The sequence below is a fragment of the Pseudorasbora parva genome, chromosome 4, assembly GCF_024679245.1.
Source record: "Pseudorasbora parva isolate DD20220531a chromosome 4, ASM2467924v1, whole genome shotgun sequence".
Lineage (NCBI taxonomy): Eukaryota > Metazoa > Chordata > Actinopteri > Cypriniformes > Gobionidae > Pseudorasbora > Pseudorasbora parva.
In genome coordinates, this window is record NC_090175.1 from 16,537,857 (window position 1) to 16,565,427 (window position 27,571).

The 27,571-nt window shown below is 39.7% G+C and overlaps 1 protein-coding gene across 2 annotated transcripts; it reads right to left on the reverse strand.

The window, feature by feature from the left end:
- Positions 1–26,109, reverse strand: prr36a (proline rich 36a). 2 transcript variants are annotated; one of them, XM_067441084.1, is made up of 7 exons: positions 25,797–26,108; positions 13,840–14,517; positions 12,829–12,910; positions 8,517–8,671; positions 5,801–8,407; positions 4,591–4,646; positions 3,601–3,788 (listed from the first exon to the last, which is right to left on the reverse strand). In XM_067441084.1, exons 2-7 carry the CDS (start codon positions 14,405–14,407, stop codon positions 3,735–3,737), a joined length of 3,522 nt encoding a protein of 1,173 aa, XP_067297185.1. In that variant the 5' UTR covers positions 14,408–14,517; positions 25,797–26,108; the 3' UTR covers positions 3,601–3,734. The 2 variants fall into 2 exon arrangements, with proteins under 2 accessions (XP_067297184.1, XP_067297185.1); XM_067441083.1 differs by lacking the exon at positions 4,591–4,646 and having other exon boundaries at positions 1–3,788; positions 25,797–26,109.
- Between the last annotated feature and the right edge of the window lie 1,462 nt (positions 26,110–27,571).

Consider the following 27,571-nt stretch of genomic DNA (forward strand, 5'->3'; position numbering starts at 1 on the left):
TTCAAGATTAAATGTCAAACCAACTTTATTTTTCAAGAAAACATTAAAATACAGTGGCCGTCTAAGTAATCAATTACAAAGTCCAGAAATAAAACCCGCTGGCAGTCCTGACCCACTGCTTACTTTTCTCTATAAAACAAAGAAATAAAACAATCCTTTCTTTCAAAATAATTAATTACAAAAATATACACAATAAAAGTGGGGGGAAATGTACCACACGGATTATTATGTCTTTGCAGTTGTTGGAAAACATGATAAAGAGCATTTTGAACAACATTGTATTTCTTCATTTTTCTTATTTTAATTCAGCTCAGTCAGAGATAAAACATTATTTTCAGTGCATTATTTGTACTGCATGTTTTTTGTCTCTACACAATAGCTTTCCCTGTAGATTTTTGTAAAGTGATATGTCAAGTCATACAACAGTAGTTCAGCCAAAATACAGGAAGTCAATCTACCTGGAATCCCTGTGTTCCCTGATTAAAATGCAAAGTGGTTCCTTTGAGATATATATATATACACATACATACAAAAAAAATAATTTTCTACAGTGTCAAAACCAGTATTATATATATAATCTATAAACTACAACTTCACAGCACTGGACAAACTGACAGTACACCAGTATAGTACAGGTAAAAAAAAAAAAAAAAAAAAAAACGCTCTTCATAATACAGTAAACAGACTTTAAACATCATCCCTTTTTTAAAATAATATACATGTACTTTCACAAACAACAAAACAGATAACATTGGCGAGGTAAGCTCCAATATTCAAATTGTGCTTTAACATTCCTCTGACCCATCATGCATTGCCAAGTTAAATCAAGGCATTCAATCAGATGCATGACAAACATTAACTCATCAGACAGACACAAACATAATTTACTGTATAACATCTTAAAGCTGCTGTCTGTAACTGTTCAAGATTTACAAACAAAAAAAAATGTATAGTGAGAATGTACAACATGCATCCATTTTCCAAACAGTGTTTTTGTCTGTTTTATCATTATGTTTGTCTGTTTTATCATTATGGTACACTTATTAAGTGTTTACATTGGGACTATTTTAGACCTGTCTGGTAGGAAGCGCTGCAGAGGAGCACAGTCATTGTGTGACACAACATAGACATTAACAGAGAGAAGTAGCTCCGGCTGCAATGTTCTCGAAGATGCACACAGTTCTGTTTATTAACCACTGGAGCGCAAAGTGTTACGCACTGCAGCTTTAAGTTAAATTTGGGTGAACATATTAGGCCTACTTTTAATGCGACCCATTAGATTCCATTTTCTTTGGAATTCTTTGTGTTCAGATCATTTTCCTAGATGCAGAGTTAAGTTGCAGAGAAATACAGAGACAGATCAGTGCAGAACACTACAAAGACATTTTTTCCTATTCATACTAGATGCGACTAAACAATTTGACCCCAAGGAGGGACAGTTGTGAGACGATTATGACAGTGTACGAAAGTGCTAATTTAGCAAAAATTCCTTCCAGCCCTCTAAACGTGAGTGTCAATCTGAGGCACAGCAAACCAGAAAACTTTATATAAACTCCATAAGTGTGGTTATGAGAGTTGCTTTTTGATCCTCAAATAAATACAAGTCGTTCAAAGTTTGGACAGGTAAGGGAGGCACAGTGTTCAGAAGTTTCACAGTATAGATGATTATTTGATGTAGCTGCACAGTTGTCAACTCATAATATATTAAAATCTAGAATGTCAAGGGTTCTGGTGTCCGCCATTTCTAAAATGTTATAGCAGTGCATATGGTTCCTGAAAAAGAAAACACCCCCAACAAATAACCATTACTTTGTAAGTCACAAATTTCTCATACATCAACTCTTTAACCCACCAAGATGTTTAAAAATAGCTTTATGTGTGCGCATTTCATCTGTAATGCGGTCTTCTATTTTTTGTTTTTTTAAAATTACTCAATTAATTAAACATTTCTATTTAACACAACTAAAGCTGCCCAGTGACCTTTCCTGCAAATCTTGTCAACTAGTGGATTTAATTAATGCAGAGGAAATGAGTTTTTCCATTAACAGCATGTTGTGCCATTTAATTGCACAAAGGCTGCATTAAACCATTTCGGTATTTTGTAATCAGCCTAGTGCAAGGAAATAAAACACCTGCTTGCACTGAATTTGAAACCTGCATGTTTTAATTGACCTCATCTTTTTCACAGATCTTTTGCTCAGAGAAAGGAGCGCATCTTTGTTTAGAATTTGCTCGGTCATTGAGTTGGCATCTTGCCTGGGTAGAGGGCAGTAATCACTAAGATAAACGTTTGTAGTCCGAGCCAGCCAAACATCTCCATTAAGCCTCAAGGAAATGGCTTTTAGGCATGGGGGCAGGTCAGTTATGGCGGGTCAATTTTGCAGGGAGACTGTATAAGTGGCATAAAAGTATGGATTGTAGCGTTTCATTGCTTTTGGGTGGGTGGGGAGTTGAAATGAAAGCTCACTGCAGAATAACTCTCAGGATGAGGACAAATTAAAGGAAGCGGAGGATGGCAGTAGTCCAGTACACAGTTGTGAAGTATCAGTTTCATGTTTACACTATTTTCTACTCATCACCTGCTGAAATACTGCAGAACGAAAATGGATGAATCAGTCCAATCCATGACTAAATCCTCCATAAACATTATCAAGACAAGGCTCCATTATCAAATGCTACAACATCCACTTCCTTATTAGTGGACCTTCATCTTAAGTTCTTTGAGTCCAGAAGTTCATATTTGTGAAGCTTTTTATCAAACTTTCCTCAGTGATGCGTCTCCAGCTCTACAACGGTCCACTCACCTTGAGCAGAGCTGCCTGAAACTTCAGGTGAGAAGCTGCTCACAGACGTCACAGTGGCTGAAGGGGGTGTCAAAGGTGGCAACAAGCTGGGCCAAAGGCTGCTTTCGAGGGGGCTGAGTGTCCCACCTGCGCCTCCTGGTAGCAGAAAAAGGGGCGAGCAACCATCACCTGTAAGCAGTAATGTCTGATTGATGAGCTGATGAACAATGTCCACCTTCTTGCCCCAATCAAACTCCAAATGTGGAGGTTGCTCAGCAAATCCCAGGGGAGACGAACTGTCTTGGTTGGATGCAGGGTCCGTCTCCTGAAGTTCTCGCTGTGTATCTACAGTAGACGACTCTGAGGAAGGCGTTGAGTATTGTAAATAAATATCAGCGGAGTCATTTTTTTCAGTGCATCTTTGCATGTCTTCGCCAGAACATGCATTATGAGAACTTGCGTCTTCTACTTCCTCAACCACTCTTTGTCCCTTCTCCTGTTCGTCTTCGGTGTCACTTGCTTCCACAGTTTCATAGATGGTGGAGAGTCCTGATAAAGGAGAGAGGACAACTGGTGTATGCACCTTGTGTTTTTGCTGCTGCTGCTGCTGCTCAAGTTCTTGTTGCCATTGCATGATCTGCTGTCGCTGCTTCAGTTCTTGCTCCTGTTGCTTAAGTTGCAACTCAAGTAAATTTCTCCTCTGTTCTTCCTCCAGCTGCTCCCTTTCATTCCTCACTTGTTTTTCTTCTCTCGCTTCTTGTCTCTCTTGCTCTCGATTACATTTCTCCTGTCGTTGCTGGATCTCATGAAGGTACTGTTGGTGTTGCTCTAGACATCGAAGTTGTGTGTTTGACACAGCATTTGGTATTCTGGGTGGGAGGTCAGTGGGAAGCCGTGGTGGTTGGGTCACGTGGACAGCACGTGGCCGGAGTCGAAGTTTGGACGACATTGTCATTTGGATGGAAAGCAAGTCATTTGGTTGTGGCGGAAGGCAGAAGGTCCTTTCTGTAAATTAAGCATAGAATCCAGAGCATGTTAAAATAGGAGTGTGCAGAATGCAATACAACTAAATGTCAAAGATGGCTTTGGTGCAGCAGGGGAAAAAAGCATTGTGGAGAAACAAAATTGTGAGATTGCAGTATATGATGAAACGGTTGTAGCGGAGAAGGATCGAAATTAAACTATTTTTGCACTGTGACATTCTCTTAAAAACTCTTTTTTTTGTGATTTGTGCAATAAAAGTAGCTACACCCTGTATATGCAGTAACCACTAACTACTGTGAAGAGCAAACAAAGAAAAAAGCTGATGAAGTAAACAATCTCCCTTAATGTGACAAGCTAACATGCAAAAGTGAGTGCTCACCATGCATTTTACAGTACAGCTGGAAGCAAACAGGTTTTTTTTTTTTTTTAAACAATGAGAAAACATGACCCACCAACAGATTCATGCATCTAAAACAAAACATGCTTTACATAATAAGCCACCTCAGTGTACAGCATATTTTTTTGGTGAGGAGAGCATGCTTGAAAACAGGAAAAATTACAGAAAAGTGCATTGTGCAAAGCAAGTCCAGTTTGGGGATTAAGAACCCTGCATAGGGATTTACTGAAGTCCAATTAGTCCAGGTAAATATGTCAAGCCAGGTCCTTTCAAATAGCTTCAGCAGTTAATAATCAGAGAGATTAAAGCGGTTTCACCCAGTTAGTCCCAAAATGGAAGGTGTGCAAAGTCTACTCCAAAAGCAGTGGAATCAAAATACAAAGATGGATAATTTTTTAAAACAATGAGGTGGAGGACTTAAAGCACCTTGATAGAGGGTGAGATCCAGAAGATTGATGGTGTCAGATCTTGTTTTTCCTCCTCTGGATGGTAGGGAGTTGAGAGGAAGGCGGGATCAAACAAGGATGGAAGGAGGAATACAAGCAGAAGGAACATACTGGCATAGAAGGAAAAACTCTTCTTCTGCAAGCATCCTGTTTTCTTTACCAAAATTCACTAACAGAAGGTTTAACATAAGTATTTGTGTGCAAAGCTGCATGTACAAGTTTCCAATGTACTATTAGTGAATTATAAATGCCCCAACCAACATGGTACAAAGTGGTTTAAGTAAATAAATCAAATATTTTATTTATTTTGACTTAAAATGTGCACTGAAGCTTTAATAAAATAAAGCAATATCAAGAATGCATCTTAGCATTATGCACTAAATAATTTACATTGTTTAATATTAAATACCCAATATTAAATTCAAATGAATATACCATTGCAATTTTGTTATTTGGCTACTTGAAATGTTACCAGTCTGAAACTCCATAGTGACGAACAGTGGGCATTCAAATAAACCCGTGCAAATTACCTTAAAATACAAATATAAATCAAGAAACATACAGAGAAAAAATAAATGATGTTAAACATCTAATCTTTATTTAACGCTAAGACAATAAGTACTCCAAATAAGACATAAAAAGTATGGGGTTAGCAAACCCTAAAGTGCAGAAGAGAGAAACGTGAGGACAGGATATGATGATGATGATAGGAAAGGGATGAAAGACTGGCATTTATACTTAACAGACAACAGAATACAAAAAGCAATGAATATGTATTTGTTCAGTAAAAAAATCATTGGATAAATACACAGAATATGCTGAAATTCCCATTACATTGTTCATTTTCTTCAAGTCTTCTTGCTTGTCATTGTAAAGACTCCACAAACAAACAATTTCATGCTAGTTCAGACCAACACCCATTATTAGTTTTAAAAAGAATAGTTGAGAAAGTCACCTCAAGTGTAAATGGTAGTAGCTATTGCACATACAGGTTCTAAGCCATATACTTATAAATGTAATTTGAATTTCTGTTTCATATTTTGTAAGTGGCACCGCTGAATAAGTGTTTTCTAACTGAATAAAAAAGATATCATCATAGAAACCCCAAGCTAGACAAATCCCTTATATAGGGATGACATCAACAAGGTTCACTGCAGAATAGATTTTTAAAAGTGCACTCTATACATTACCTGCCAGGGGACTATCAGTCTTTTCGCATATAGTGGAGTAGTAAGGATGCTGAGTGTCAAGATCTTGCTCTTCTTGTAAGTGCTGTGCAGATGAAGGGTCAGGCAATCCTGACTCTAAGGGTACTGATCCAGGCTCAGGCAACTCACTGGACTCTCCACACAGCATGTAGTGTTGCTCTGGGTGGGCCTGAAACTCCCCATGTTGGCTTTTGCTACGATCAATCTTTTCCCCAGATGCAGTAGCAGGCATCAGGATCAACTCTTTAATAAGAGATGGATCCTTGGCCTCATCTGGGAGCTGCTCTTCATTTTCAAGAGAAAAGATGCCAGGACTCTTGCTGCAACTCTCGGCAGATGACTGGGCATTGGAGTTAGAGGTTGTGTAGTCAAAACCATAGGATGCAGCAGAAGTGGCAGACTGAGGGGTCTCACTACCACCACCAGTTTCATTCTCCCCGCTCATTTCTTCACGCTCCTCCAGACTGGACACACTGTGGCCCACAGGCGCAGTTCCATAGGCATTCCCAGTGCCATGTAGCTCAGCTTGCTGGCCACTGATCTGCATTTCACCTTCCGTGTCACTTGCCTCATCCTCAGTAGCTGATGAAGGAGATGATGGAGCAGTTGCTGGACCACCCAGTACATCATCAGCTGGCAGTGTTTCTGGTTCTTCTTCCTCATCAGCATGTTGAAGGTGGATGCCTAGGTCTTGCATGATGTCAGGCAGAACAGGGGGGACAGGGCTTAGCGGTTCTAGCTGCAGCTCCCCTTTAGATTGAGTTTCAGTACCAGAGAAATTGATGCAATCGTCCACCTTCTCTGGTATACTTGTGTCTTGGTTACTATCAGATGCTAGGCCAGGGTCACTGGAAGTACCAGGCTGGAATTTGCAGGTTTGAGAGGGTGTCATGCCTGGTTTGGGGCTAACATCTCCCTCTGCAGCAGTCAGTGGGGCTTGTTGAGGTGAGCAAGTTGGAGGCTCAAAAAGGTTTGTTGGTAGAGGGGAGGAAGAACTAACATCAGATCTTGCTTGAGCAGGTGTTTGTGTTGGGGTTTCTGGGTCTCCTTGCCAATATTCAGAGGAAGGACTTGAGAGAAGAGTAGAGGCAGGTTGTGGTGGCTGGGCCCAGGTATCAGCAAAGCAGCTAGGTTGGTTCCAATGGGTTGCCAGAGGGGCAGAGGGAACCATGGGAGGATGCTGGATTCGGTTTAAGTTGTCTAATCTGTAGTCTTCTGTCAAGTCATCCTCATCTGCATTCCCATAACTTTCAAGCCCACTCTCAGTAATGCCCTCACTTGCCATTTCTACATCTTCATCCTCTTCATCATCCTCATTGCCATGTTGCTGCCTATGAGAGTCCTCTGCTCTTTCTGACCCTACCTCCATGTCACAAACTCGATCATCATCATCGTCATCGTCATCATCTTCGTTAGCAAGAATATCAGAAACCTTCTCAAAGTCAGGGGACCCAACAGATGCACCTTCACCATCAGCTCCTTTAAGGCTTGCATCACCTAGATCATCCATACTTTCCATGCCCTCCAGGACACCTGGAGCACTGAGCTCTGAGGCTCCCTGCTGGCTGCAACTCACATCCTCAGAGTCAAGCTCCGAAAGCAAGGCTCCTGCCCGCCAAACAGACCCAGCAAGCCCAGCTGACCCAGGTCGAGACTCTTCAGTAGGCTGGGTGCCACTCATTTCTGACAAAGATACTTGCTGACTGCCTTCTCTTTCTTCTTCTTCAACGTCTTCATAACAGTCACTGTTATTCGGTTCAGCTTTTTGAGCCTCCTCTAAACATGAGGACACTATAGTAGCAACAGAGATATTAACTGGTGAAGCAGTCATGGTTTCCTGCTCAGTTGCTTCCTGTGCAATTGGTGGCACAGCCATATTAAGCTTTTCCTCAATTTTTCCAGACGCATTCTCTTCAGAATCCTGATCGATCGCAGATGATGTTGGACAAGTTACTTCAACAGGACTAGTTTCTATTAAGGCCTCTTGCTTGGTTTCAGAAGTATCCAACACACTTTGGGAGGTTACATTAGGGACCTGCACATCTACATTTTCCTGCACATCTAAATAGGATGTTGGTACATCCAGAGAGCTCTCGACAGTTGGATTAACTTCAGGCCCCGGGACAGACTCTTCCCTGGCTATAGCAGCCGCTGTGGCTGCAGCAACAATAGCTACTGCAGCTGCTGAAAGTTGCACAGACTCTGCTACAGGTTCTTTATCATCAGGCTTTGCTGCAGATTCAGTCTTTCCTTTGACAACAAGTGGCAAAACAGATTGTGTTGGTTTAGATGGCTGAAGCTTTACACCAACCACGCTACCTGCTTGTCTATGACTAGAAGACGCTGCAGCATTTTTGCCTGATGCTGGCCGTGAGGGAGTGTTTCGTGGACTAGGGGGCACTTTACGTGTTGGTACACTTTTTTTGTCATCTGGTTTGGGTTGAGGTGCTTTGATGCTAGGTGGAGGTCGTTTGGTAGCTGCAGCTGGTTTTGGAGCCTCTGAATTTGAAGGCTTGTTGGAAGCAGGACGAGACACTGTTGAGGTGACTGTTCTTTTTGCAGGTGCTGTAGTGCTGGTTGTTCCAACATCTACAAAATGACAAATAGATTTTAATGATTTAAAGAAATTATTATTTTTTTAAAAAGCAATCCTTATATCAATAATATAACATTTAAATGCTAATAAATGGTGCGCCACCTTTCCGAGCGGCTGATGCTGTAACCAAGGGTTTAACAGGCTGTTGTGAAGCGGTGCGGCTTGTTCTAGTAACTGTAGAAGTAGTTGTTGTACCGGTTACCGTTCGTCCTGTTGCTGATATAGCAGCTGATCGTGAGGCAGAACTTCCAGTTGCCCTTAAAAGAACAAAAATGAATGAGCATTAATTATGTCATTTTGGATTCAGAGATATTTTACTGTATGAAAAGATACAGAAAGCAAATAGACCAAGCGAGTTTCAAGCTGTAATAATTTGTTTCTTTACAGTGCCTTCCAAGATATTGGTTTTGCCAGTACATGCATAAAATAGGTTTTTATCAAACTAGCTTCCTGTCTTAGAAAGGATATCTGTAGTCTGTATGCGTAAAAGCCAGCAGAAAACCAATAGAGACCCACTAGGGCCATTCATCAACTAATGCATCTCCCTCTCATTTCTATAACCTGAGAGTGAAATGGGTATGGAGCAGGAAACAAGAAAAGGGAGAGAGGAGCGTGATTGAAATAGGAGTGGGGATGGGTAAAGAGTTTAGGCGCCCACATTAGGGAGAAATTGAAGATAATCATCAATTTCCTTCAGTCTAGCCTACACTCCCTTAATTTAGTTGCTTCTTAATTCTCCCTTTCATGTTCTAATATGGGAGAATTAGTGATGAGATGGTTGGTCACTTGCATCATCTCATATGTCATGGCTAATAGACGCTTTTATTCAAAAAGACTGGCACTTCACAAATTGCCCTTAGCTGATGATCGACAATCATATTTGCATTAACCAAACCCAACACTTAGCTTAACACTCTGATAGGATCTAATCAAGTTCTTTACAGTCCATTTTATTTGGAGATGAGCACAACAGGGTAATGTGTCACAGAAACAAAGAAGGCTATGCTACCGAAAACACTATGGTCACAGTTCAGTGCCACTGTATAACTTGCTTAAGCTCAGCATTAGTGAATCCCAGACAAGCTACTAACATAAAAAAACAGGCTGCAACTAAGCAGAACTAAAAATAGTGAGACAATAAGCGTAATATGCAGAGAAAACTTAACATCTCCATATTTAGTTTTATAATAAGCAGTCAACCACTGTGGAATGCCACTAAAACAGATTAATATCCGTTTAATTGTCATGACCTTTGCATTAGTCTTTAAATCAAAAAACCCATAAAAGACTTTTTGTAAGCAAGAATCAGACCCACCAGAACTTCAAACGATAAAAACTGTATGAAGCATTTTGGAATTCTAAATTCCATGCCAATAACCATGACAAGCCATACTCCAGCTAGTCGCGCAGACAATATAGGCAGTTAGCACACTCCTTGTAGTAGTGCACAATAGAGAACATGGCCCAATGGCTTGACCCCACATGCCAAGGCTATAACATCTCCCCCACAATTTATTCTGAAACAACAGCCAATTGTTAAAAAGGGATGAGAACAAAAGGAGGAGAACGGAACAAAAAAAACTGGAATTCCCCAATGCAATTCTATGACCTACATTAAGTTTACTTATACTAACTAGGACACTGATTAAACCATCTTTGATCAAAAGCAGAATAAAGACAATGGGGGGGGGGGACTTTAATCACATTACATAAATAGAGGGCAAATAATATAACAGGAAAGCATAAGGCATAAGATAAGCATAGCAACTAAGGTAAACAGCTTTGCATCTATCTTCATTTCTGTACCATTATGGCTGCAACCCAATTAAAATGATGCAGATGGAGAGTACGAACCAAGTACTTTCCACAGAGATGCTGACCTCAAAAGCTCAGACATCCAAAGGATTAGGTTTTTCACAAAAAGCTCTGCCCGTTTAGGACTCATTATATTTCTGGCCAAACAGAACACAAATTGCTATGGCTATAATTTTGATAAGGACGAGACTAAAATACAAACATGGTTGACCATTATGTACCTATTTTTCCATGCCCTACACAACAAAATAATTTGAGAAGTTTTATGATGACAATAAAATGTCACATCTAAATGCTCTGCAAATGTCAATGGTAGTAGATGAAGGGAAGATGTAATATGTCCTCCCTGGCTTAGGGGGATCTGTGTTTTGTGAGCGTTTCACTGTTTGAGTGAGCCCCTCTTTAAATGCATATATTTTCGTTCAATGGATTTGCATTTTTGATATTTCATGCATTGTAGAGTATATTTTTCGCTATAGTGTTTTAAATTTAAGGTTGTGTATTGAGCTTTTATTCTTGGTATTTTTTGGTTATATTATACATTTATTATGTTGTCGTTTATCTTAGTTTGCAACCACATGTTTGATTAGCTGCAGCTACAGCTATGGTGTTTTCATTGTACTAACACAGTATATAATTCTCTTTGCTTGTGGAAAGCGGCGGATGTGGATAAGCAGAATATAAAAAGCTTCACGTTGTGACAATGATCTTGGTGTCCTCCTCATACATCATACAAATCACAATGCCAAGACATTTGGGGGAGCACACCAACGAAGAGGGTTACATCGATTTTTTTAAACTTTTCTTAGGTTAAGGGGGTCAAAGACGTTCCTGTTGGATCAATCTGCCATTAACACAATGGAAAAGAACAACACCCACTGGCGCAGACATCTGCATATCAATAATTAAGTCTTTATTAAGTAATGGCCATTAGGATGAAGGTACTAATGTTGTTGTGGTTTTAACGGTCATTCAGCAGTGGATTTCCTTTACAGTTATATGCTGCTTTAAAACATCACTCACTCAAAGTTTCAACTGCTCCATTCATTCTGGACCTTTAAGGGTTCGTGATGCTTTTCGACCTCATTAGCACCATTTTAAAATTTATAAGCTCATTCATTTTTAAACATTTGTCTTGTGGTATAATGTGACAGAAGCCATCTGGTTTACCAGTAATTTTGTAGCAAGGGACAAAGGACAACAAAGAGAAAGACTAACCAGCAGCTCAGCTCAGTTCAATGGAAATTAAAATGGTTGATGACTCCCACAGGCTAAAAACTCAAGAGGCTCACTTTGCAACCTAGACAGAAAAACTCCAAATACAAACGGAAATTTGATTTGGTGAGCACAGCACTTATCCAAATCCCATGAAAATACAGACTGAGTGAGCAAGATGGTTGGTTTAGTAAGAGTGGCAGACAGAACCATGGTTAAAAACCCTTTTTTACTTCACAATCGCACAATGTTATCTATAGACATTCAAAAAAAAAAACAAATTCTACTTCTAGAAATGCCTGAAATATCTAGCTTGCACATATACCAGAAATAAAAAGCGAGAGTAAAAGTGAAGATGAGAGGAGGGGGAGACGCTGTAGTTGGATCACGACTTTGATGGAACTAGTTTACATTTCCCACAGTGGGAGTGAGATTGTGTTTCTGCAGTGCAAACATTTCATTGGAAGCAGCAGTGAGGATATATATTGTGTGTGGAAAACATGCCTATCTAAACAGAGAGATCAAATGAGTGCTCATAATCACACTATTCACAACCCATTTCTCTATTCTGAGCACCTCATTCAAGACTGCATTCAGAGTCAATGCAGAAACACACACTGCACACAAACCACACCTTGTAGTTTGCCAAAGACGCACTATAAAATGAAGTCTAAACAGCCTTGTTAACTGACATTACCACATAAATACATAGAATTAAGCACATAATTGATCTAATCAGCAGACAAGACCAGTCATATCCAAATTAACTGTCTGACCACATAATACATATAACTGAGACTGAGAAAACAGGTTCCCACACTTTTTTCACCAATGACTTCCATGACAAAGAATAAATAGAATTTGATTCTGATCATGATCAAGTAAAACTGCAAAATAAATTGTGGGATGAAAGTAATAAACAAGAGACTGAAGACAAAAAAGACAGACATAATTGATAATGTAGATAACTTTAAAAGCAGTTTAACATAACTGAAGATACCAATTATCATTCCCAGAGAGCATCATCAACAAAAAGAGCACTGTTGAGCCTATACTCTGGCTAAGCCTGATCTAAGCAGCCTTTCAGGGAGACTGACTCACAAAGGACAGAAACTTGAGCCAATAACCGCCAGACACACAATAGAGACCATTCCTTTGCAAAAAGCATGCAGTCATTGATATTTGTATGGTTTCACCACTAAATGGTGTCCTAAACACAAAGCTGTTTCCAAATGTGAATGCACCCAACTCTACCTTATTGATAGCTTAAAGCCACATAATACACACAAGAACTGTGCACTTCCCAGCATTTCAATTTTCCATTCAAATACAGTCAAATGTCCAAGCTCAAACTACCATATAAACTTCTAAAAAGCTGCTTTACCTGTTAGTTTTGGGAACTGCAGTGGTTTTGGCTGTGGCTGAAGTGCTGGGTTTGGCAGCAGGGGCTGGCCTTGGAGCTGGAGCTGAAGAAAGAAATCACAATAAATCATGTTCCAAAAGTGAAAATTGCTCTGGAAAATAATGATAAAATAGAATCCAAAGTCATGATGAATTAGCCTAGAAATCTAGACGCACCGTAGCGACAGCAAATCTATTAGTTTTAGCTTTGACCGCGACTCGGAGTTAAGCTTTTCTCTGAGAAAAGAACGGCACTGAACTCATTCTTAAGATGGGAAGATGTGTTCGGAGTTTTGCCGACCGGTATACGGCGGAAGTTTAATCTGTCAACCAGCTCTGCTTCACCTCCGTTGCTCTGGTTGGTTGTAGCGCTATCCTATCGCGTGCAGAGGGAGTTTGAAAGACAACCGTTTATCCCGCCCCTCGGGTTGAGCTGTCAATGGTGAGTTTCCAGACCAAACATCTTGATGTGGGTCTGGCTTGTCAGGCTAATAATGAATAGAACCACTATTAAAATAATTTCCTTTTTTTTAAAACACAAATAAACAAATAGCACAATGACTCAAAGCATCAAAAAGAGGTGCGTTTTAACGAACACATGAATAATGAAATTAATTAATTAATTTCTAATGCTTAGTTGTTGCGTCATGATGTGAGTAAAATACACTTTTACTTTAAATGGTAGACATTTTTTTTATTTACCTAAAACAATGTTAATATTCCTATATGTTTTATATCCCACTTCTTGATTCTTGTGCCACCTGAGCTGGCAGGCATGCTTTTGGTTATGACAATGACGTGGTTTAGGGCGTTCATTTACAAAATCAAAACCGTTTCAGAGTCGCCTTTTGATAGTAGGGCTGATGTGGGTCAGACCCAGTCTATTTTAAGGGGCATTGTGACATGACACAGAATTGTAAGCAGACCCAGAGCAGCCTCAACTCAGCTGTGTAAAGTTGCCTAGTACAATTATATACATGCCAGGCCATCTTACCTGTGGTTTTGGGTTTGGTCCCAACACTAGTGGCAGGTCTTCTGCTTAGGCCGGTGGCTGTGCTGACAGCTGTCCCTGTCTTTGTTCCAATGGCAGCAGCTGTTGTCGCTGATCTGCTACTTCCAACAGTCGTTACTTTAGGTTGGGCCCTTGAGGTTGCAACAGCAGTAGAAGAGCCAATAGGTTTCTTAATGGGACCAGAATGTCCAACGTTAGAGGTGGGTTTTTTCTTTTCTGCTGCAGTAGTGGTAGCTGGAATGGGTTTCTTGGTTGTTGTACTGGATGCAGTCTTTGTGAGGCCGTTAGCCACACGGCTTTGGGTTGCTTTGGGTCGTGTGCCTGGTCCAGTGGTAGCTGGGCCTGCTGCTGTAGTCTTGCCTTTGACTGGGTCTTTGGATTTGCTTTTAGCCTCTACTGCATTTTGGGGTTGATCAGGTTGAGGTGGTGATGGTGTAGTGCCATTTTGAGATGCCCCTTCACTGCTAGTTGGTTCTGTCACGGGTTCCGTTCCTTCAGTTTCCATTCCATCGGTATCCATTGGTTCAGTGGCCACCCCATCAGGTTTCATCTCCAATATTACCCTTCGACTGGTTGCTGCTAGATGCGCTCGCTGGATTCAGTGCTGTTCTCACACTGAACCCAAGGATAACGAATGTGTTCACCAACTCAATATCTGCACTGTAAAAACATAGGAAAGAGAAAGTCAGCTTTCGCCATGTGTAATAGATTTAAAGAAAGACATTTAAGTAGCCAGGGAACTAAAAGGGTTTAAAAAAATAAACTCCACCAAGAGAGAACTTTAAGTTAAATGGGAAGCAGTGTTTTCTAAAGGGAACCGTCCCCATGAAGGGAAACTTGGGAAAAACAGGAAACGGTGCATTATGAAAGAACCAAAACACACAAAAAAAGATCAAGTCCAGGTCAAACATCCTAGAGAACAAGTCACTGTACTCTTAAAACTGTTTAAAATCTAGAATGGGCTACTATAAAATTATCCAGTATTACATGTTTATGCTGCTTTTTCCATATAGTTGATAGTGAATGGTAGTTATAAGTTATAAAATATACATTCGGCCTGATGTCATATTGTTTGAGAAAATCATGAGTTTGGAATGACATTAAACAAATCTAAGCATTCTAGAAGAAAACATCTATGAATAATTGTGCTCACAAAAAGAGAAAAGAAAAAAAGAAAAGAAAAAAATCAATGAAATAAACAACTTAAGTTTTTGTAAAGATTTGCAGTGGGTCACCAAGACATTAGTCAAATGGCTCCATTAAAACAAAACAAAAATTAAAATGAAGATGATTTATAGCTTTGATTTGTGTGGATAATTTAAAACAGAGCGGTCACCACCACCTGCTATACAGAAACATGATGCCATTATCTGGACTGTAGGTTTCATCTACTTGTTCACTAGTAATTTCCCATCTCCGCCAAGAATAAACAGAGGTAATCTTATTCATGGGCGTCGGAACCATTGTGTGTGGGTGGGACAAGGCCCACCCACTTTTTAAGACCAATGATATTGGACCCACTCACTTTTATCATCTCTAATTCAGCACGTCTGCTTACATCGACTACCCCTTAACCGAGAAACTTATTAATTATTAGGAAACTTATTATTAAACATGTTAAACGCTTTATTTCCCCTTTTCTAATAAAAATAAATACCTTTCCAATCTGATATGTGATGGGGAAAGGGAGTCGAGCGAGTGTGGCAAAAGGCGGATTCGAACCTATGCTCGATATGCGTCAAAACTTGATGCCATACGTCTTACCCCTACTCTATAGCCACGGTAAATAATTCAGCGATTTCTGTAATTTTGTCTGGCCCAATCGTTTAGTAAACAGGACTTTATACGTCTGGATACGGCGCATTAAAAACATGCAAATTGTTCATTATCATTATCTGTGAAACTGTTGATTTCTATGGCAGTTAAATGAATATAGCCTTTTTATTAGACTATTGGTATTGAGTGGTTTGAGATCTTTTTTGTTATAGGAAAGGGATATGGCCTCAAACACACCATAATGCAGGAAATCACATCTATGAAATAATTTTTTTCTGGGGGAGAACCCCAAGACCCCCCGCAAAACTATTTCCCCACCTATCATATTTTGTCGTAGCCTCTACTGACCCACCCACTTTTTATTTGCTTCCGACGCCCATGATCTTATTAGAGAAGTGGACATCTTTTTTATGTAACAGATTCAAATCCACAACTTTTCATGTCTCAAACGCACATCAAAATTTGGTAGAAAAAGAAAAGAACTTTAACATAACCGTTTTAAAAGAGAATGTGCTGTGCAAGTCTCTCTTTTTTCCTTCAGGGACTGATGCAAAAGCTCGTCAGCAAAAAAGATTGGGCATTTGGGCTCTAAGAAAGGAGGATAAAGGGTCAATGTGGTGGAGAGGGAAGCTATGCACCCATTCACCCTTCTCCTTTCTCCTAACTCCTTTATTCAGAATCCTCTTGTCTTACTCCTTAACCACATAACCACAACCCCCCTCCATTTCTTCTACTCTCCTTCCCCTCCTCCTCTCCATCAGATCTGTTCCCTGTCTGCAGCCATACAGATGGCTCTAGCAGCTGAGCTATTGTTCTGGCTCTCCAACAAGCCCAAGCCACCAATCCAGAGAGCAAATAAAGAAAGGGAAAAGGGGAAACCCGTGGGATGAAGTAACAATGACAGGGCAAGCAGAGAAATCAAATTTTAAATCATCATCATGCAGGAGATGAGTGGGCTCAAGTATGTGTGACAGAATCAAGAAGAGGAAAACAAACAAAACAAAACTGAGAATAAAAATGTTGAAGGAAGTCACTCAAGAGACAGAAAACAAAGAAGATGGGAGATGCAAGTTCTTGAAAAGAAAACTTGTCACCCTACAGGCCAAGATGATTAATTGGGAGGTCATCGTTCTGCCCAGGATAGCACAAAAATTACTCAGCTGCTGCTCTTTCTCCATGGGGATGTGAAGATCAAAAAAAAGAGGTCCAATTTAGTCAGAAGTCAAAGTGTCAGTAGATACGTTTTTACAGTATCTAATCCTAAACCTTCTGGTGTTATCAGATCTGAAATAAAAGTTGCTGAATAAGGTTTATAAAGCTGCTTTCCACATGGAGACATCCTTTCCAAAGAGTGTCATTTTACTTAGTGTAGTGGTTTGGTGGACTTCATGTTGTGACGGCGTCCCACTAAGCAGTTCAGAAGCAACTGCAGAAGACAGCTAGGGTCCCACACACACAGGCAGAAAGCAAATGCCACATGCAAGGTCCAGTTTGAAGAGAATGTGCGCAAGATGAACAAATAACGAGACCTCGCAAACCCAAATTCCTGCACAGGGCCTCCAGCTCCTCAGGGCCGAACCATAACCAACTGTCACAGACAGACATGCAGCTATTTCCATGCAGCTGTAGTTGGCCACATCCTGCATTCTTGTAATGAGAGCCAGCAACAGGACCCAGGCCTGTTTAACAAATATCCTCATTATAATAGTTAAGTTAACTTGTAATTTCACAAGAAAGTTATATATCTGTAACTTGACTGTACCTGGCAAAAATTGAAAAATAATCTGTATGGGATTGGAGATGGAATACCGAAACTGATCTCACCGGCGAGTTTAAAACACAGACAGAAATGACAAACATACCCCTCATACAATCTGCCCATACAAGGAAGTGCACTCAAAAAGCTACCACTGGCACATGCACTCCCAACACATGAAAACACTGAAAGAGTGCAGCAACACACCCCTCCTATTCCCTCTCTTTTACTCCCTAGACAACATTACAGTCAATTATTCATCTGACTCCCACATCGACTCCACAAGGCTGCTCTCAAAGACTAAAAAGCTATAATGTGCATAAAGCTATTAAAGGATATCATCATGCCTTGTGCATTTTTCACTTGGCCGGTCCAAAACAGGTCTAGAATTTGAGTATAGCAAACAAAAAGTTCTCTCTTAAAGGAATAGTTGACCTAAAAATTCAAAAAAATAATCCCATAAATGTACTTACCCTCAAGCCATCCAAAATGAACAACTTTCTTCCTTCAGTCGAACATAATCGAGTTATATTAAATAATATCCTGGCTTTCCAGCTTTGTAATGGCATTAAATAGTGAGTTTTTGAAACTCAATGAAAGTAGAGTTCTTACAGAGGGGTGACCTCTGACCCGACATGTAGCTCCTTTTCTCTTATATCGAAAAACATCTTGTTTTAGATTTTAAAATCGAGACCTGCATTATGTTTTACTCCATCATCTCTGCTTCCGTATTGTCATTTACCACCTTAAAGGGTTAGAACACACAAAAATTAATGTCATTAATGACCCTAATGTCGTTCCACACCCGATGTCACATATGGACTACTTTGATGATGTTTTTATTCCCTTTCTGGACATGGACAGTATAGTGTGCATTCACTTAGATACGCTGTCGGACTAAATATAAAATATCTTAAACTGTGTTCTGAAGATGAATGGAGGTCTTACCGGTGTGGAACGACATTAGGGGGAGTCATTAATGACATCAATTTCATTTTTGGGTGAACTAACCCTTTAACTTATGCTACACCTACAGCAGTCCCAAATGGCACAATTCATATTCACTTTCAATCTTGTGGACTTACAATGGCTGCCGCCACATATTGTGTCCGTTAAGTTCATGAAAATGTAGGGTGTCCCATTTGTCATTCTAGGTTTCAGAAGGGTGCTCGGCAGTGCCCCCTCTGCAGTCGATATGTGCCTTCGATGCACACTTTTGCAAGGACACCTCTAAAGCGAGCTCCGCAGCAGACTTCTTTCCGACAGTCAAAGTAGAATTACATCACACAAAAAAACCTACGTCATACATTGCATCCGAGGTCACTCTTCCACCACACTGTAAAAAATTATTTAGAAAAAAAGTTACCTGGTTGCCTTAAAATTGAGTTAATTGAACTTAAAATTTTTAGTTAATACAATGAACATGTTTTGAGCTTCGACCACCTTTATTAAAATATTATTAAAAGATTTTGTAAGCATATTGGGTAATTGTGTGTGTTTTATTTCTGATTACGCAGTGAAACATGCCAAATAGTGCTATTTTCATGATTTATAAAAAAAAATGTATGTGATTCAGATACAATAATATTTTGAGTTTCTGTTTATTAAACAAATTTTCTTCATTGTATCAACACACATTTTTAATTTCAATAAACTCAATATTAAGGCAACCAGGTTACTTACTTTAAGTTAAACCAACAAAAAACAACCAAAATGTTTTACAGTGCAGAACTCCACTCACATATGGTCGATGTCTAAAGAAAATGATTATAGTTAATAAAGTTATAAAAACTGATGTTTTTCTTACAAAAACCCATTGCGTCGCTTCAGAAGGCATATTAACCCATTGAAGTCTTATTTATTACTGGTATGATGGATGGATTGGCTTTTTCGAGCTTCAAAAATGATTCAATGCCATTACAAAGCTTGAAGGAGCCATGCTATTTAATATAACTGTTCAGCTGAAAGAAGTCATATACAGTAATATTGTAATACACATTGTAAGGCTGAAATTTAAAATAACTTTTATAATACTTTTAAAAATGTAATGTCTTCCTGTGATGGCTAAGCTGAATGTACAGCATCATAACTCTAGTCTTTAATGTCACATGATCCTTTAGAATTCATTCTAATATGATTTAGTGCTCAAGAAATACATAGTGTGATAGTTGTGCTGCTCAAAACTATGATTTTTTTTCTTCCCAAATAATATTTTGAATAAACATCCGACCTGCTTCTCAAGTTGACGATTCAGTGTTCAGCATTTGCACACATTTGCACAGCATTGCAAAATTTTGCATGAGCATCCGTCTGTGGGTGTTTACACATTTGTTTACACATTTTGTGTTTACACATTTTACTTCCACTCTTCCCATACAGAAAACAGCCAGTAATAACTAGGCCTGGCTTTTTCAGTGATCATTTTAAAGGAAAATCTCCAGAATGGAAACATAGTAAGGTGTGGAACAGAGAACTAAACTATCAACTACATCAAATTATCAACAAAAAAAGAAAAACATGTAATAAAGAACCCGCAGAAGGCAGCAGATTTTTCCAAAATCAGCACGGGGGGATTCTCATCAGATCTTGGCTTGCATATCAGTAACATCCAAAACGAAATGAAACATGCTGCATACTGCTAGAAACCCAGATTCCCATCTTTCTCCCAGAGCTACATCTCAGCATGTTTATGAGCACACCACATTACTTAATATGGACAAGAGACAGGAAGTCAAAACATTCATATACACCCACAACTGTGAGAGTGAAAACTGCCCCTGTGAAAGTCTCCTCACAGGAAGGGGGAAATCCTTTAATATTCTCAAAGTAATAAAACAAGTCACCAGTGGTGGGTGTGATTTCTCATCTTAAAAACACATAAAATACACACAGATACAAACCGCACTTCCTGTAAATGTTCTCCACCACTCACACCAATTCCTTTAGCAGATTTCAGTTCTTATCCTAGTCCAGCTAAAGTAACCAGCCATTATTAATACTATAATTTGCATAGGTAAAGGGTTACTATATAGGTGTAGGGAAGGGTAATAGTTCAGCATTGTGTGTGGGGTTGAGCTGAAGTGTCAGCCTTCAGGGAGTGTGAAACGGTAGTAACGCTGCAGATAAACAGGAAGAAACGTGACGACCCTTCTCCTGCTCATCCAGCAGGATTAACCCCAGACAAGCGAGCTGTCTGTGTTGTCTCAGTACAGGGTGTGAATGGGGCTTAATGACCCAGCAGGGTTTGATTTTGCCATGCGTAATGTAAGGATTAAGAGAGGACATTCCCTATTGTGTGCGGCGCACCATGCTGACGGGGGCTGGTCACAGCCAGAACGGAGCTGCCAAAACAACATGGGACAAAAGTAAAAGTGGTGTAAAGAAACTCTTAATGTAAATGGGGTAAAGAGAAACCTGGAACAATCTTACAATATTCAAGACAGAGACAAAAAAGATTAGCACCAGAAGATGTTATGGGGGGGGGGGGGGTGAGAGAAGGAGAGAAAGAACAGATGGTGAATGGTGGCGTGATGGTTTGGGTGTAGTTTGCATACGGGACACGCAGCAGGACGCTGCGATGGATAGAAACTGAGCCCAGAGGATTAAAACAGGACGTCGGTTCAATCTAAAAACACACACACAAACAAACTCTCTGCCAAGTTATCTAGCACAAGTTTGCTGACAGTTAAAAGCTCTAATGTCAGTGCCAGTGTTTTTGCAGATTTGGGGGTTATAAAACCACCAGAAAGGATTTAATATAATAAAGGGGTATTTCAAAATGTTCTTTCCAAATGCAAAACTGACGTCAAGCACTGAGTAGATTATCCCGATGGTAAAAACTCAGGAAGCCATTTCACAAGAAATGAAAGAGTACCAGGACTTAATGATTGTCTGGAATTCACATTACTGCAACTGGATTCAATCCAGTTTATACTAAACTAGCTTATCTGAGTACATGTTAGGCAGTGGGTCGGTGAATAAGCATTCTGATTTGATGATTAACATGGTTTCTTTCACTAAGCCGCTACAGAAAATTGGTGCTCCTTCCTGGCTGGGCATCTGCTTGTCCAACTCCACCACCCCACCATGAGGTCAAGGCTAAGCTGGAGCCAACCAGACATCTCAAAAGCTGTTAAATGGTACAAAATGTGACCGTTGCATTGGCCAGGATATCAATAGGTGTGCATACAAACACTTAACAGCTACCATTTAATAGCTTCTGTCTTTCTGTCGGTTTCGCATTTAATTAATTATTTCCATTTCTCTCCTTTTGAAATATTTCTCTCAGTTTATTTTGGCTCTGTTTGAGTGTGCCTATGAGTCTACACACTGATATGAGCAAATATCCAATCATATGCACTAAAGTTAGGGGGTGTTTAGCCACGTTTTAAACCCTTGCCGGTTAAACATTTCTTTCGTGTGCTATGCACTGTTTTCCATTGAACGCACACAGTAAACGTCTGTCAAACACACGTGATTACTAAACATTCTTACACCACAAATCCACACAAGGTTAACATATAAACACAGTTGGTTATGTAAGTGAAATTGTGTGCGTCTATGAGATGCGAGTAGGTCTTCAATTGACAGCAGCGCAGCCTATAGTGAACACACTGTCCTTAAAGGGACAGTTCACCTCTAAAATGATTTTAATAAAATAAAAACACCTTTAATACAGTAACTTTTAATCAATGTTATATGTAGTTTTAATTTTAGCCTACATTTATTCATTCAAATTCATACTTAAATGCTACTGTACATCTCAGCTGCCACTGTAAATCTTTATATTTTTTATATTATACAATACACTGGTACAAGGGTTTTTAAATTAAAGTTTTAAGTTTAAAGGGGGGGTGAAATGCTGTTTCATGCATACTGATCTTTTTACACTGTTAAAGACTTGGAATCCCATACTAAACATAGACAAAGTTTCAAAAGTTAAGGTGGACGTTTGATGGGAGTATTTCTTTGTCAAAAATACTACTTCCGGTTAGTCATAAGTTTCGGCAAGTTTTTTGAGATCATGCGTCCCCTTTGACGTTAATGGGGGCGGAATTTCCTTGTATGGGCCTTACGGACAATTCTACCGGAAGCGCGTGAGAGAGCGAGGGAGAGAGAGAGAGGGAGAGAGCGAAAGCAACAGCCTACGCCCATCAAAGCGCTGGCTTGTAGGATGCTGGACAGGTGATGTGCACATAACAATGTCACCAAAAAAGTGCGTTTTTGGTTGCCAGACCAAGACAGTCCTGCACAGATTCCCCAAAACCCCCGCGTTAAGGCAACAGTGGATGTAATTTGCTTTTCCGGATCAGCAACTGAGTTGCGCGAATGTTTATATCTGTTCGCTGCATTTCGGTGCCGACTGTTTCATAAACAAGGCCCAGCTCGACGCCGGATTTTCCCAATCGCCTAATGCTGAATGATGGAGCAGTCCCAACGTTAGAAGGGTGAGTGAGACTGCTTCAAATGTCTGTGTTTTTTTTAGTCCGCTTACTGTCTACACAAACCACGCGTAAACACACAAACACACGTGCACAACTGCACTTCCCACATGTACACCTTCAAAGACAAAAATACGACGATATAATTCAAGTATAAATATGTAAATAACACAAGCCGCTAAGCATATTATATAGTTAGTGCATAACTTGTACCACATACAGACGTCCTGCTCTAGTCGTTTTTGCTGCTGCTCCTGTTCAACTGCAGCCTCTGGGTCTGATTCCGGATCATAGATGTATGGCTGTATCTGATTAAAAGCCATATTTTTATTTTGAATAAAGTTTTTTTTCCCGCTGTTAGGGATGAGACAGCTTTACGACGCACTCGACTCAACACACAGCGCGCTGCTGCACACGTCATTATTTAGCTCCGCTCACACGATACGCCCCCACCCGCTCGGCTTTTTTCGGAAAGACTCGGAACAGCGCATCTTTCTTATATAATTATTAAAAGAATAAAGACTTTTCGGAGATATGCAGGATGCAATGCTACTCTATAGGTACTCAAGATTGACATGACACTGACTGAAACTGAGTGTTTCACCCCCCCTTTAAGTAAGGGTTTTCAGGTATTTTAAGTGAAATAAAGAAAGAGTATTGCAATAAAAGCTTTTTCTCCTTAACCCTTTTTTGTTCTTGTCACCTAAGAATAGATTTTTTTTGTAAACGAACCGAAAAACCGAGGTATGTATTGAACTGTGGACTAACTGTATTGTTGCATCCCTACAACACCCCATATACATGAGACCAACTTGAACATGGTATGTGATATCTGTGTGGGAGAACATTTGCCCTCACACAATTTCAGAGCATGTGTATTCCTATTGAAATGACTAGATTTCACCCACAAAACTTTTATAGAAATGATGCTAATGTGACCACAAATTAGGACAGAAGTGACGTGCACAAAAACAAATGACAGAAAAAACCTAGTCATCTGCAAAATACCGACCACAGACTTGAGAAGGATCACCACTAAAATGCAACACCACAATGACAAAACCTGTATTGGTTTCAGTACAAGATGACTCAACAAGTGATGAAATCATTAGCTTACAGGATGCAATAGACAGCACAACCAAATCGCAACATACTATTGGCTAAAAAAAAAAGAAGACTAATAGAGTAGCAAGAGAGACTGGTGAAAATGTCCCGTTTTAAAAATGCTTCCAAAGTGTGGCTAAAACAAATCACTGACAGCAGCCGCAACACAATTCTGACTGACCTGAGCTCACGCGTCAAAACAGAGAGGGGTCATCATAAATCTTAGGACAAAAAGACATTACAATGAAAGCCGTTTTCAAATGTAGGCTACTCGGTTCTACCATTCTAGCTTCAAACTGGTTTTAGCTCTGAATTGTTCATTCAGGTTTGTTTTTTTGGAAGGGATCCACAACAGCAGCTGTCATTACAGACAACTGGGAAACACAATAGACCATTATAGGCCAAGCAAGACAATATTAAAGTGGATTCATGTTATATAGCATCGACAAGGGTGTGTAAAAAATTGTATCTTGCAAATTACTTCAAGTTGTTGTATAGGCTACATTTAGCTGGCACATGCCAATCTAACTATCAAGATGTTAATTGTTTTGCTTTGTAAGTAGCTACTAACATGCAATTTAATCAATTCATATCTAATGAAAATAAATCACATAAGGTGAATGTATATTATGGTTAAAATTAGTAACTGGTTAATTGGAAATACAACTGGTCACGTGATCTCAACATGGCCACACCCATGAGGGGCGACCCGCTCAGTGTATAATGAAGTCTATTGATAAAATTCTGGAGTCATCTGAGCACCTTATTTTAACGATATGACTAAAACGTCCTTTCCATCTGTGTGTAAACCCTGTTAATTGGTGTGAAATCACAAAATGCACCTTGAAATCAACACGTCGCACACAAAACGCTCTTGCTCATGGAAGAATCGCTGGTGAATGGGCAAAAGTTCCCTGAGGACGCGTAAATATCCGGGCCATTAGCGCTAAAAGCGGTCATGAACTTGTAGAACTGAATTCCAGAGTGTAAACGGAGACAGGGTGTGATGAGAGACACTGTTATCAACAGACCTGCTGGCGTTACAAGAGCAGGGCGATAACACAGAATGACATCAACACGATTCAAGAGATAATTTCAGTCAAAGTCAAAACGAGGCATTGGCCAGACAACCTCTCACAAGTAGCACAGCCAGTAGGCTACACATCCATATCAAACGACGGCAATCCATGATAGTCCACTTATACTATTGATTTTCTCCGAGCTGTAGTTTAGTTGGGTAAAGAGAGCCGAGGCGTGTCAGAATACCACAGGATAGCTATGTGGACCAGATTCGTTTGACAAGTGGAGTGATGCTATCGGTGCGCGTTTCGATTAAAAACGGCTTTGAATTCCTCAACATGAAATATTGTAATTCTCATGAACGGCCCTTCGCATGTTATGCTGACCGTATTAGAGAACCCCCCTAAACAGGTGAATAATTGGTGTATTTATATTGTTTCATGCTCATGAAAAAAAGTGTTCCTTCGACCACATTTATTTTTAACGGAAGACGAATTGCTACATGTAACCGCAGCAGCATGCGAGTAATTTCATTAATTACGATGCCCTTCACGCGCAGTGATTAAATACAAACGGAGCCTATATTCACAAACGGAGCGCAGGCCGCTGTTCAGTTCATACCATGTGTGTATAAATCGATACATCCTTTAAAAGCCCAGCCCAACCCAAACAAAATCCGAACGAAACCAAACCTTGTTCGAAAATAATATTCAGAACGAAAACAAATGAAGACCGAGTTGATCGTGCACGGTCCCACGTTAAGTGACAATTTGAGAATTTGTGCCAGGCAAACAGGTTGAAAAATAAGCAAAGTAAACATGCTCAAAAGGGCATTCATTTACCTTCTATTCTTGTTTCCACACCTCTGCTTCAGTCTGGGAAAGCAGGCAATCCACGACTTCACACCGGCGACAAGGTGATAGGCTACGGGAGGGTTGCTTGTGCAAATTGCTTAAAATATACAAACGTGCAAGGAGCCTTTATCTCTCAGCCCGCTGATTAACCCTCGCGCCTCACCGTCCGTGAGCTCAAACCAGTGTGAAGGAAGTTAACCGAAGACCAACGTGGCAATTAAGAAACAAAAAAAGGATCAAGACGCCAAAAAGCCCATCGGACTCCCGGTTTTCATCCAATGGGGTCAAGTACCGAAATTCACTTCAAAGGGCAGTGATGTCACTTTACAAACTATGGCCCCGCCCCTCTAGCATCAGCACGCTGTATCCCCATCATGTTAAAAAAACACGATGACTCTGGGCTTCCAACTCAATACATAAAAAGGGCTGAGAAAATTAATGTAGACCTATTGATATTTTCCAACCCACACAAAAAATAAAACATTTCTATTTGCAATTGTATTGTTTGTGAAAGCTACAACTCTAGAAAGATACAAGTTTACACCTATGCAGCCTACAAAAACATTTAAAGGGATAGTTCACCCTAAATTAAAATGGTCATTTACTCTTTAAGTTGTTCCAAAGTCACAAGTTGTTCTTTCTTCTGCTGAACACAAAAGATATTTTGAAGAATGTTGGTAACCAAACAGTTCATGGTCCCCATTGACTTCCATAGTATTTTTTTTTTCGTACTATGGAAGTCAATGGGGACCATTGTGTTTTGTGTTCAGCAGAAGAAACTCATGCAGACTAGACTATATAATATAATATAAAAAATATCCCTTTAAGGGTTAATTATCAGATATCAAAACAAAACGAATGCTGATTGTTTTTGCAAGTATTCTGTGGAATAATGTTACTTCCTAATGAAACTATTTTCTTCAAAAACAAAAGGTGTATTCATGACATAAAAGTAGCATTTATGCAAAAATTCACAATGACAGCAAACTTCATCCTGTCAAAGAAAGGTTCATTGATGGACAAGCAACATTTGACTTTTTTGTACGTACATAAAAGGGAGAAAAAAACAGACAAAACACATTTTAGTTTGAACAGTGTGCATCTCAAAAGGAAGCTTTGTTAAAGAGTGCAGCTGTGCACTGCTCTTCTTGTCTAAACTGGTTTTATTTAGGATCCGCTTTGTCTTAACTATGCTAATCTGAATCTATGGGTGAAGCCAATCATATCACTGAACCTCTTACAGTTTTTGGCTTCTTAAGTCTGACACATTTTGGTAGCCTCACCCTTACATGGTTAACTGAGAACCTACAATTATGTATATTGTAAGCATGAGAGTACATTAAGCATCACGGAAATGATTTTGGATGAGATGAATTACGTTTAAGTCTAAGAAGATTATCTTTCTTGTTCTACTGCTGCTGTAAGACCTGTCTGTACATCATCACAATGGCCTTACTGATGTGGTTAAATTAAATCTCTTCCTGTTAAGTCTTTGTGTTTGAATTGTTGGGAGTGGCTCATATATTTAGAGAATAGTAAAGCAGGCCTCTCTTGTCATCCATGGCCACAGGTCTGAGATCTGATGGGGTTTGCTCTGTTTGAACAGTGTGTGTAATCTGCGGTTTCAGATAGCCATGTCAAACAATGTACACTCACTAGTGCACCTGCTTAAACCAGCTATTCAAACATGCCTACAAACGCACCTCTACGCAGTTCTTGGCTAAATTTTCAACAAATCAGTTTAAGTAATTTTAATATTTTAC

Coding starts and splice junctions, on each gene's coding strand:
- prr36a (XM_067441083.1), bottom strand. CDS start 14,407: ATGAAACCTGATGGGGTGGCCACTGAACCAATGGATACCGATGGAATG. Junction 8,408..8,516: donor AGCATCAGCCGCTCGGAAAG/GTGGCGCACCAT, acceptor GTCATTTTGTAG/ATGTTGGAACAACCAGCACT. Junction 3,789..5,800: donor GACTGATAGTCCCCTGGCAG/GTAATGTATAGA, acceptor CTTAATTTACAG/AAAGGACCTTCTGCCTTCCG.